The 12,838-nt window shown below is 35.9% G+C and overlaps 1 protein-coding gene across 1 annotated transcript in view; it reads right to left on the bottom strand.

The window, feature by feature from the left end:
* Positions 1–360: 360 nt before the first annotated feature.
* Positions 361–12,838, bottom strand: part of mgat5b (alpha-1,6-mannosylglycoprotein 6-beta-N-acetylglucosaminyltransferase B) — a 106,915-nt gene continuing 94,437 nt past the window's right edge. The window contains exons 12-17 of the mRNA XM_016556133.1: positions 8,337–8,492; positions 7,428–7,574; positions 6,901–7,017; positions 5,590–5,664; positions 2,628–2,899; positions 361–1,836 (exon numbers count right to left, since the gene is read on the bottom strand). Of these exons, the coding sequence (XP_016411619.1) occupies positions 1,638–1,836; positions 2,628–2,899; positions 5,590–5,664; positions 6,901–7,017; positions 7,428–7,574; positions 8,337–8,492 (966 nt within the window). The 3' untranslated portion in view covers positions 361–1,637. The remainder of the gene's footprint in view (positions 1,837–2,627; positions 2,900–5,589; positions 5,665–6,900; positions 7,018–7,427; positions 7,575–8,336; positions 8,493–12,838) is intronic.

The following is a 12,838-nucleotide window of genomic DNA, read 5'->3' as shown; positions in this document are numbered from 1 at the left end:
TTTTTTAAAGATCATTATTTTGTGTAAATAAAGTGCTTTTGCTTTCGCCTAGAAACACACAGCGTCTCCTTGACATGGCTGCTTCAACACTAACTGCGGTTACTGACACCATGCCTTCTTTCTTTGCGTGCACATTTGCGGCGGGATTATGCAAATATTTCCACATAGTGGGGTAGATATGTGGGGGCGTGTTAGAATGAGCCGTTTTAGGGGGGCGTGGCAGAGTCTTAACTTTGATAAAGAATATCTCTTTGGATTTGAGACTTTAGTCTTTGCAACTTCAGGGATCTTATCTATGCACAATCAGCTTGTAACACTCCAAAGAGAAAGGAAAACTTGAAATCGCATCATATGACCCCTTTAACCAGTAGCCAAATAGATAGTAGTCAGGCTGTTTCAGGATACTGTTGTTGGTAATGCAGGTGAATTCTGGTCAAAAAGCCTCCTCAAAAGTACATATCAGAGGTGCTTCAAAAGGAACTTATTTCTTTACAAACCACTTCAAACTTAGCTCTGACACAATTGTGTGATTCTAAATCCTTGTAGCAGTTTCTAACTATTTTACCGGTTGTGTCAATCACAGCCTACACAACTCATTAAACCTAATCGAAACCCTAAACGATAACCTCAGTATAGTGCTGGCAGAACATCTAGATATATAGCAGCACTGTTTGTCACAATCAGATCCATGAGTTTTCTGAACTCTGAACTTAATCCATTAGGTCTGAACTTTTCTTTAGAGATGAATGTGTGATTTAGTTTACAGATTTATTCGGCTGTGGCGCAGGGTTTACGCTTAACCGGTTTGCGAAAAAAAAAAAAATTATGTGACTTTATCCTGGTATGTGACAGCCATTTCTCACAATCCAGTCAGATCCTGATGGATGGAATCATGTCTCACCCTATGCTTCAGTGAAACTTTTATTTGACCAAATCATAATGCCATTTGCTAATATCTCCTATTCTCCCAAATATAACACATTACAATGGGTTGTGTATAGAGCGCTACAATGATGATGTGTTTTTGTAGGCCAACCTGGAAGGTTGCATCAACTTGATTGAAAATTACAAGTGGGTATGATGTATTTTATGTTGTAGAATAAAACATGAAGGTATCTTGAGTTTGTGTTAAACAGACCTTTATCAGGCATTTAACCAAAAAACCTTTTAAAAAACCCATAGACTTCAGGATGGAATTGCTGAGATGCATCTTGTTTCTGGGTTCTGGCCTACAAAAAATACATCGTCCCTGCAGCACTCTATAATCTTTCATGTTGACTTTAAAATTCACGTACAGTTCTGGCACTTTCAGCATTCCCAAAGCTACAGCTTCTAGAGTCTGACCTGCATCACAAAGGAGCTCCAAACTCAAAACCGCATTTTGCATTTATTTTCTGCTCACGTCGTCCACTCTTGAAACCACCACCAAGAGTTACAACCACCACTTACCATCACTAGCTCACCTGGAGGCAAAGTTTAGCTTTGGATCAAAGTAACCAAGAGTGAGGACACTTCTCAACGACCTCAGTCCAACAATTCCCACGAACCTGTTGATACCGGCGTTCTGGGGACATGTTTGACTGTCCAGCACTGGCCTCAGTTTACCACAGACATCTCCGGAGGTCTCTGGTGAAAGCTCAAAGGCAGTCCCTGCATAGCGCCACCTGGCCGTGGAGGTAGTCTCTGCACGGACAAAGCCGCTGGTGTTTGGCGCTGACTCCAGCGCAACTGAACAGCAGCGGCTCCTTTTGCTGGAAACACTCTCTCCTGTCCACATGTACAGCTGGAAACACGTGGTTCTTCTCCGCTTCTAAGGACTCACACTGAGCGTTAAGCCTGAAAAAACATACATTCACACGATTTATCTGTTTCAAAGAACTGCAGATGAGAAAAGGGGAAAAAATGCAATCCAGCACAGTGAATAAAGAACAATGACTGCTCATTTTTACAGCGCCCTTGGTTACATGAATATATATATACACTGAACAAAATTATAAACGCAACACTTTTGTTTTTGCCCCCATTTGTCATGAGCTGAACTCAAAGATCTAAGACTTTTTCTATGTACACAAAAGGCCTATTTCTCTCAAATATTGTTCACAAATCTGTCTAAATCTGTGTTAGTGAGCACTTCTCCTTTGCCGAGATAATCCATCCACCTCACAGGTGTGGCATATCAAGATACTGATTAGACAGCATGATTATTGCACAGGTGTGCCTTAGGCTGCACTGCAAAATAAAATAAAAAAAACCGACTTTGTCTGCTTGGCCAATTTACAAAAGTATCTAATTAGTAATTGATGCATAATTACTGTTGAATAACTCATATTAACTGACCACATATCAACTGTAAATTTCATTTAATTTAATGTATTATACTGCATTATACTTTTTAAAGGTGTAAATATGAATATGTGCATATTATAATGTCAAACAAGGATAGCATTGTGTATTATAATGTATTATACAGTAATTACAGGTTTTACATAAAGTGTCCCCCAACAAATCAGTGTCTTAACTTCATATTAACTGCAATAATGGCTGCACAATGAACAAATAAATAAATAAAACAACAAACACATTTGTGAAAAAATGCGCATATTCCAGAAATGCCGTTTGTCTCTCACCCATTGAAGGCCTCCATATTGTTGATGAAAGGAAAGTAAGCTGGCTCGCAGATTAGACCGGAATCCCGGCAGGTTTTCACACAGGACGAGGCCTCTGTAGACAGGAAGAGCCGGAGGGCGCTGAGGGGCGGCCAGCAGGCCGGAGCAGTGATGTTCGGAGCCCAGATCAAAGCTGTGGAGTTGGGCCGCTGGAGGAAAGGACTGGGTGGATTCCCAGGCCATGATCTGGATTCATTGGCTGTAGGGAATGGACTGCTGTGGCGACAAAAATCCTGGAAAAAAACACAATGAATGTGACTATGACTGAAAACATCTTTGTAAGAGAGCCTTATAATAACTTGTCACTGATAGAGAATTGAAATAATGTAAACTGCTATTTTACAACAATTTTGACATGGTTCAACCAGTCAATTCTATCAGAATTTATAGTCAAATTTTTTTTGCCAAAATAATAACAACACTAAGTAAAAAAACAGAGCCTAAAGCTTCCCACACACTATCAATTTAGTCAGAATAAATTCTCACAATAGCATGTTTAAGTCAAAAGAAAGACAAAAAGAAACCGAAAATGAGGCATATTTTTAGGACCATTAACAATTGGACTGACATTTTCTTGACAATTAACATTAAATTAAATTTTTGTGTGTTTCTTTTTAATTTAATATTACATTCCCATTATTTTATTAATAAAATAAAATAAAACTAACAATGCAAAGGCTTTAATACTAACCAGACATAAGGTCTTTTCACACATTGAGGCAGTTGACAAAACAGTAGTGCGCACTTCTAATACACCAAATGTTATCATGCATTGGTGTAGACGCTAATATAGTTATCATTATAGTTATCTTTATAATTATCTTTCTTGGTGTTTATAGTCTGTTTACTTAACTCAAAAAAGCTGTATCATATACTTTCAACAGTGTCATTTGGCAATAAATGGATCACATTTTCAATAATCATTATTGCCTTTTAACCTCTATTTAACATTTTCCCCTTTAATTAACTATTGTTTAATTAACTAAAAAAAATGTATACTTCCAAGGGTTTTCTTTAAAGGAGACACAATTATGCCTGTAATTCAAAGGGGTCATTTTAGTTTCTGGATGTTATTTTCCAGTTTGAGCTCAAAAAGGTGGGAGTGAGTGTTGAAGGTGTGGAACAAAGCATTCAGCGTTGTTCAGGATCTCAAAAGTGTGCGTTTCACTTTATGTGCCCACATCAAATCCCCGAGGCAACTGACTAGCAAGCTCAGCATATACAGTGGGTACGGAAAGTATTCAGACCCCCTTAAATTTTTCACTCTTTGTTATATTGCAGCCATTTGCTAAAATCATTTAAGTTAATTTTTTTTCCTCATTAATGTCTACTAAATACTGAGCATTTTTCAGTTTTTCTTTTTTAATAAATTTGCAAAAATGTCAACAATTCTGTGTTTTTCTGTCAATATGGGGTGCTGTGTGTACATTAATGAGGAAAAAAAATTAACTTAAATGATTTTAGCAAATGGCTGCAATATAACAAAGAGTGAAAAATTTAAGGGGGTCTGAATACTTTCCGTACCCACTGTACGTAGTTAGTTCACATCATAGGCAAAAATATGCTTACGCTTATTCTCTTACATTTTTGTCTGCGTGTGCATGTGTGTGTAACACAGATCATAGACTTGCACCGCTCTCAATTCACACACTATCTGTCCTAAATATTATACAGCATAAAGAGAAGTGTGTCCCAAATCATAAAAAAAAATTATAATATTAAAGGTTCCTGCATGATGCCAGTGTTGCAGTTTTCCCAAACAATTCAGTTTATTTTGAAAATTCAGGGTTGCCTTTTTTTTTTTTGAGCTACTTATATAATGTACCACAGCTGCCAAAAACTTTATCTGTTAACTATAGGAAAAATAAAAATATGTCCTTTTACTAATGTGTGTTAATCCTTGGAATGAATACCTGAACAATCTAGAAGTTATGTGAGTTTCGCCCACTCGGGGAATTTTAAGGCTGGCTAATTGAGTTTGACATTGTTGTAGCGAATCAGCTCATGGGGAAAAATGGTGTGTCTGATTGGTCCAGACGCTACATTGTAAATTAATTGCGCATTGAAGCTTGTGTGCAGACAAAACAAGAGAATGTGAAAAGTAAAGAGTATGTAGGCTATTAATAATGGTCTTGACTGAGATCAGAATATAGTTTTTCATTTATTGTAAGATGTGTGCAATCTACAGTACAGTGTGTTAAAAGAATTGGGGGAAGTGCACTCACAATATACATTTTAAGGCAAAACATTTTAATCAGATTTTTTAAAAAAATCTGCTAAATCTATAATCTGCCGAATGCGTCTATAAGGCATAAAAATACTGTATATGCCTTTAATAATAAGCATTAACATCACCATTTTCTCTAAAGCTGCTTTAAAATGATGTGCATTGTGAAAAGCGCTATATATATATATATATAGCCTAAATTTGACGACTTTTATGGATGGACATGTCAGTTTATCACACTGTGACAGATATATTTGAAACATTTATCTCTGCAGCTGTCAATGTAATAGGACATGATAGAAAAGGCTACTTTTCATTCCCTTTGGGTGAGTTTTGAGTTGACTTTGGGCTGGATTTTTTTCTGGGACCTGGCAACCCTGCTGAATTATATGCTTTTCCCAGTGTGTATCTGTGCATGTTGTTGGGCTATTGTTGTGCCATTTTCTCATGACTTCACGTTTCTGTGGCTCCAGAGTGATTAGTCACATGGCATTTTTGGCTTGAGTGATTGGCTCAAAAATAGACCAGAACTGATAATCCATTAGCAAAGATGACAGAATTCAAATAGTGTATTTCTGGATATTTCTGGAGGTTGTTAGCAAATGGCATTAAGGCAAATGGATCAATTTCTCCTTAACTATTTATGGTTTTTTATATTTGTTCTTCAATAGCATTGTGCCTGAAATGCCTACATACCTGATGTTGTATGTAAGCATTCACTCTCTCCAGCATGCCCTCACAAGTGTACTCGTACGGTATAAAGGGCTCCACCTGTGCAAACGGACAAGTGACAAAAGACACAGGCAGAAACTTGAGACTATTTTTGCAACAAACTTCAACTTATGCACCAAACACATTTTTTATTTTTATTTATTTATTTATTTTTTGTTTGTTTGTTTAAACAAACAGGAAGAATGCTCTAAGAAATCTTGTCTTTTGAAGTTATACGACAGATTTGTATGTAGAACTGTCTCAAATTAATGTTGTTATACAGTAGATGGGAAAACGATAGCAAAAAAAAACTTTTGCTTATGACCCATGAAAACAAATGAAGTCAAATTCAATATGTCAAAGAAAGAAAGAAATTAAATGTAAAATATATGGAATGATGTGAGCATGAGTAAATCAAGAAACAATTGTCATTTGTCATTTTCCTTGACGGAATACACAAATTTACCTGGCAACAGTTGGTATACTTCCATGTTGTTTTTTTTATACTTGGCCCAAAATGTTGTCTTGCCAACTATATATTTTTTTCCCCAACCAATCAATCAATCAATCAATCAATCAATCAATCAATCAATCAATCTATCTATCTATCTATCTATCTATCTATCTATCTATCTATCTATGCAAGCAACACATAACAAAAATCTTCACAGCAAGTCTTTTGAGGAAACAAACATATTACCACTGTGGAAACAAAGTACTAATAATATGATTTTGTTTGCTGCTGACCATTTTAGAAGCACTGCCAAAGATTATAATTTGATGACGAATCACTACATGTGAAATGTCGAAACTCAAACCAAGATGAGACTGACTGATATTTTGTGCATCTCTACAACTGAAAACCTTTGTTCTCTACATTCAAAAACATGTTTTTGTCTTTGTTTACTTGCCCAATTTTTGCACTGTTGATGAAAAAAAAAAAAAAAACCTTCATAGCGATTTCAAACTTTTGAAAGGTACTGTATGTGTTCCCATAACAATGGGACATTTCTGCTCAGAGAAAGCAACTGAAGACTAAACCAACTAAATGGTAAGTTGTGGTGTTTAATTGGCACCCATAAGAGATTTATACAACAAAAGTTGAAAGCATCTCCAACTCTTCCTCCTCCAACAACTAGACATTTCTTGATGACTGTATATACATTGCAAGGCAATCAATCAATCAATCAATCAATCAATCAATAAACATGGACATCCTACATATCTATATATATCCATGCAACAACCTGTGTTACACAGACTGTAACAGAACTGTAACAAAGAAAACTAGTTTACCTTCTCTTTGAGAATATCTTGAACAGCTGTCTCGAATTCTTGAGAGCTGTTGAAGTCTACTGTTATGACGTGGGGTTTGCCGATATACTGTTCAGTGTATGGGTGCTGAGATGACACCTGATGAGAAGAAGAAAACATGAGTGCTATCTATCATGAGTTCACTACACCGATTCATCAGCTCCAGTTCATTTTCACAGTTCACAGCTTTTGAGGATTTGAAAAGCAGGATTATATGAACAGCAGAATTGTGTGCCATTCAGAAATGAATAGATGGTATAGATGGCTATGTTACATGTTTTAGGAGTACTAAACTTTTAGTTTGGAGAAACGTGTCCAGAAATAAATATCAGGAATAAACACATACTTTAAAGAAATTCCAAATGAATGATATAATACAATTATGTTTTGTAAAAAAAGTTTGGAACTGAGTTGGACTAATTAGAGTTGTTTGACTTTTAAAAAAAATGTTCTTGCATAATGGCCACTCTTTGAATTGGGGACGGATACAGTGAGCAGACTGCGCTTACCTCTCTGGACGTGGGCTTCCCTCTGAAGAACTCATGGTTGAGGGAGCTGTGAGGGGGGCTGAACTTTGGCTGCAGGAACACACAGCCATTGGCTATTGCCTCTAAAGGGGCGGGACCTTCATAGGGAAAGCCAAACCCCAAGAAGAGCTGAGAGAAAAGTAATGTTTAGGATTGTTAGGGTTATTAATTAATTACAAGTTTAATCAAATTACTACATATTATCATTAATCAAAACACTGTTAATGACATGTATGAATATTTGATGAGGAAAGTATAAGTGTACATGCAGTAATTGCTCTACTGGTAGAAACATTTTCTTAAAATGGAATCTGCAGGAAGGTCAGGGGGCATAAGCTATTTTTTAACACATTAATTTATTGAATATTTAAAAAAAAAATATTTACTGAATGTATATTTTAACAGTCCTAGTGCTGGTTAGTAACTGATCTGAATTATGTAATCAGATTCCAAAAAAAAAAAGTATAATTGCAATTTGATAATATGCTCATACTCAAATCACAGTTACTTTTTATGGATTACATATTATTCACACGTCAAACTGACTGCATTTGTGTGGCAAAGTTATATAGTTTTGTGAATTATATGTGTACTAAATGTGCACAAGGTAATACCTTTTTAGACTGTTAATGTGCATTTGTAATGCCAAAATTGCCTGTTCATAATATTATGCAAACATATCTGAGTCTACATCTGTATCACTGGGAAAAATTCCCTTTGTATTTTTTATTTTTTTTACCATGTATAATTTTGCAATCAACACCGTTGGAACAAAAGCACCACTCAATCCTTAGATCATGTATGAGACCAGTAATTACGCAAGTTACTAAACACTGTGTTATTTAAACTGCATTATCGCTTAGATGTGAAAGTCCATCATGCTAACAGTACCTTAGCCTTCCTCAGAAGCTGCTGTAGCTCCTGTTGGGGCAGTAAACCGTGGTTCCTGACAAATGCGGGCACCTCTGGGGGCCGCTGGGCCTCATAGTAAACTGTCCCGTGGATGTCCATGTAATGGTGTAAGATGGTCAACAGCTTCTCCTCACCCTGCAGGAGCATAGAAAGCAAGAAAGAAAGACTAGTGTGTCTCTTGATGCCTCCTACTTATTAGTCCCATATGAGGTCCCTATTTATGAGTTCATAAATTGTAATTACTATGTCATAATGCAGTTCAAATGATTCTGGGAAAATAAAATAAAAAATATATATGTTATTTTGGTCACAAAGCATCTTAATGAAGTGAAAAATATGTGCATTGCATTTAATTGTTGCTTTGTCACTATTTTAACATTGTACTGCCACACAGAATTATGGGAAATGTAGTTCAGTCACACTATAGTCTGTGGACTTTTCTTAACCAGCTAAATGAATAGTGTTTTCTGGCATGCATTATAGTTGTTTCTAACCAACAGTAAATGAAATGCATACAAATTGTGCATTAAAGAGTGGATAGTTTCATGTCTGACTCGAGATCAGCACAATGGACAGCGCTTTCACAAAAGCACAGGCTACAGATGAGAGCTGTGAAACTCACTCACCGCTGCGTACAATTACAACACAACAGCAGAACTGCTACAGTTTTCCATTAGTATTTCAGGAAAAGTGTTTAATGCTTTTACCTTTGACAAAAAAACAAAGAGTCTGATCTGATGTAGCCAGAACCCCCGCAGCAATAATTCACTCCTGTTGTCGCTCAATAAAGAGCTCAGCAGAGCACAACACTTCATTTCCCTGTCTTTGTGTGTGCATATGCATGTGCATTTTTGCATGGTTTCTGTGCATATTTGACCACAATATCTGCACAATTCTGATTACAAAACTTATACAAATGGTAGTGACTTAAAGAAGTATTTACACACTGAGTTTTAAATGACATCAGAACCAGCAAGACCATTGACCACAAATACTAGCTCTGGCTCACAAGGTGATTCAAATAAGAATATTAGTAAAAAGTAAAAATACCAAAACACATCAGCATCCATTTATTATGCTGGCAAGAAAGCTGAAGAAATTATGTGTTAGGAATTTATTTTACTCTAATATTGGTTATTAAATCAGCATAAAGCTTATTCTGGACATTTAGATTTCCCATTTGTGTATGCATTTAACCAAAAAATAAAAAATAAAAATTGTTAATAAGGTGGCGTTTTTCCAATCTGACACTTGCCCAGAATTTTGGCATCCCTATTTTTGATGTTTCTATTTTCATGTCATCACACACCATGTTCTCTGGAAAATAATGAAAGTTCTCCTAGATGTGCAGTAAAAGAGGGGTATGAATTATTTACTTATTTAAATCATTACTCCTTTAATAATTCATACATCTCCTCAGGCAAGTGTTACACCTAATTTTTTAGATCACACCATTAAGAGTTTTGGAGGCAAGCGCCTCCTCTTGAGAATAAAAACACATTTGGCTCTTTTCCTTGCACAGCAAAAGAACCACTGCTTGTTCTCTTTGCTCTCTCATGCATGCTTTAACAAATAGCATACTCTAGTTCTTAAAACAAAATGACTGCAACTGTTCAAAGTTTACCTTCTGGACATTTATGACCGAATCTTTCTTGCGTGAACCAAAATTGCTTCTCCTCTTTGCGGTAATGAACGTGCGATTGAAGAATAAGCATAACAGATGACATGCTGTTTCAAACAACGGCGTGGCATTCAGAAAATCAATGTAGGGCCTCGTTAAGGTTCGCATTAAAGATTTCTGTCTGTCTTCGGAAAAGCGGCACTACCTTAATGACATCTCTGTATCGATCTCTGGATGCAAACATTAGTTAAACAGCACTGAGGATGAAACATCATTATAGAAATCTGGAACAATCGATCATTCTAAATTAAACAAATTAAAGCTTATTTGTGTGTCAGCAAGTTCATTTATATGAAACTCGTTGACTTAAATTATTCATTCCAGTGCCGCTTTCAGAATCTAAATCGAATCTTCTTAAAGGGGTCATATGATGCTGCTAAAAATAACAGTATTTGGTGTAATGAAATGTGTTTATGCGGTTTAAGGTTAAAAAAACACATTATTTTCCACATACTGTACATTATTGTTTCTCCTCTATGCCCCGCCTTTCTGAAACGCGTCGATTTTTACAAAGCTCATCGGTCTGAAAAAGCGAGGTGTGCTCTGATTGGCCAGCTATCCAGTGCGTTATGATTGGCCGAATACATCAAGCGCGTGACGAAAATGTTACGCCCCTTGCCATATTGTGATGATGCCCTGTCAGGCCGGAGCGATGATTCAAAAACATGAAAACCCATTATAAACGAGGCATTCGTTGCATCAGTGGGGACATAATTATGGATTATAATAACTTATACTGTCTTTTTACGCGTTGCATCACGCCGTGTAAACATAAAACCATGTCTGCATTTGTGATCAGAGAAATGACAAACAACAAGCCCTACTCTACACTGCCCAAAAAACTCGCTTTAAATATAAAAAAAAATAAAATATAAAAACTCTTTAAATATAAAAAACGTACTTACAGTCTGTGAGTCAGAACAGCCGACATTGTAGTCTACTCTTGGAAGTAGGTATGTGGGGGCGTGTTCGAACGAGCCGTTTTAGGTAGGTGTGGCTGACTCTTAACTTTTATAAAGAATATCTCTTTGGATTTGAGACTTTAGTCTTTGCAACTTTACAGATCTTCTTTATGCACCAAGAGCTTGTAACACTCCAAAGAGAAAGGAAAAATTGAAATCGCATCATATGACCCCTTTAAAAAAAAATTTAAATCATGCATTTGCTTGTGCAGGTATACTACAAAGTTTGCATTGTAAAACTAGCTCCCCAATCTATCTATTTACTGACACTGAGCTGTAAAACAGCTAATTAGTGCTTACTAAGTTATTCAAAACCTCTAGTCCTAAGTAATAAACTTCAGTGTGTAACACACGCCACACTGCCGATTCCCCAAATCCTGCAACTTGAATGATCAGACAATTTTCAGCTTGCGTACGATAAACTGGGTGAACAAATCCCATAGATTTGCGTTGAAGAAGGTATCTGAGCCCAGAATATAATAGAGTCTTGGGGGTGGGCTTTTCCAACTCTTTTTGGCAGAATGAGGATTACCAGCCTTAGCAGAAGAAAATAAAAGAGACTCACTTTCTTTTCTAGGCAAATAAAGAACACTCTCCCTTTCTTGACACATATGCTATTCAGGTGCTACAATTAAGTGCTAAAATGCATAACTTTTGGCTGATGGTAATATCTTAATAATATCTTATATATGATCTTATATATAATACATTAACTAATATCTGACTTCATTGCCTGTATTGAATGAATGAATCATCAATCAATCAATCAATCAATCAATTAATGTCATACTAAAATGTCACACACACACACACACACACACACATCAGTTGAGCTTCTACCTAGACATTTAGAAAATCATAACTGTACATATATTACCATTTACAAGTTTGGGGTCAGTAGGATTTTTTTTTCAACCAAAGACAAATTAAATTGATCAAAGATGATAGAAAAGACATTTACAATGTTAATGTTTCAAATATTCTGAAACTTTCGTCTTATCAAAGAATCTTACAAAAAAAAAAAATCCAACATAAATGTTTTCAACATTCTCAAATATATTAAAATAGAACAAAGTAATAATATTTCAGAATATGAATCTATTTACTGTACAAATAGATGCAGTCTTTTGCAAAGAAGTGCAAATACTTAAAACTCACACTCATTATATTTTAGATATTTTAGTAATTAAGCATTCCCATGACTTTCTGATGTATTTTAGTGCAAGAGGTAAAAAAAAAAGAAAAAAAAATCAATCAAGTTATGTTTATGTTTAACCCACAGTTTTACCAAGAGGGATTCTGGACCAGTGAGTTGCACCTCACAATTTTGGCTTGTTGGGACAAAATGGAATAATATGTATGTATGTATGTATGTATTTGTTAATTTGTTATTTGCTGCTTTATTTTATAGGTTCTGTTTGAATGTAGTCTTTAATTGGCCTTTACATATTTAAGGTATCCATGCCTTTTGACCAATGAATTTCCATGACTTCTGTAGTCATTCATGATATATATATACACACACACACACACACACAAACCAACTTTTCATTTGCATAAAAATATATACATATAAAACAGAATGACAAATAATTCAAAATAATATACAGCAAAACTACACATTCATACTCATACTGTCAGACTCTGTTCCATGTGTTGTGTGTGTCCTGCTCCCCATGTGCCTTCCCATGCCCTTATTTGATTAGTTTCCTGTTCCTCCCCTGATTAGTTTAGTTCATTTGTCCCAGGTGTTCCCCATGATGTGTCATTGCTCCCAGGTGTGTCTCGTGATCCCCTCCTCCTGTGTGTATTTAAAGTGTTCCCAGTCCCTACTTCTC

This window comes from Sinocyclocheilus rhinocerous, unplaced genomic scaffold, assembly GCF_001515625.1.
Source record: "Sinocyclocheilus rhinocerous isolate Xijiao unplaced genomic scaffold, SAMN03320098_v1.1 scaffold647, whole genome shotgun sequence".
In the NCBI taxonomy this organism is placed as follows: domain Eukaryota; kingdom Metazoa; phylum Chordata; class Actinopteri; order Cypriniformes; family Cyprinidae; genus Sinocyclocheilus; species Sinocyclocheilus rhinocerous.
Note: the sequence above shows the minus strand (reverse complement) of the source record. Positions and strands in the feature narration are given on the sequence as shown.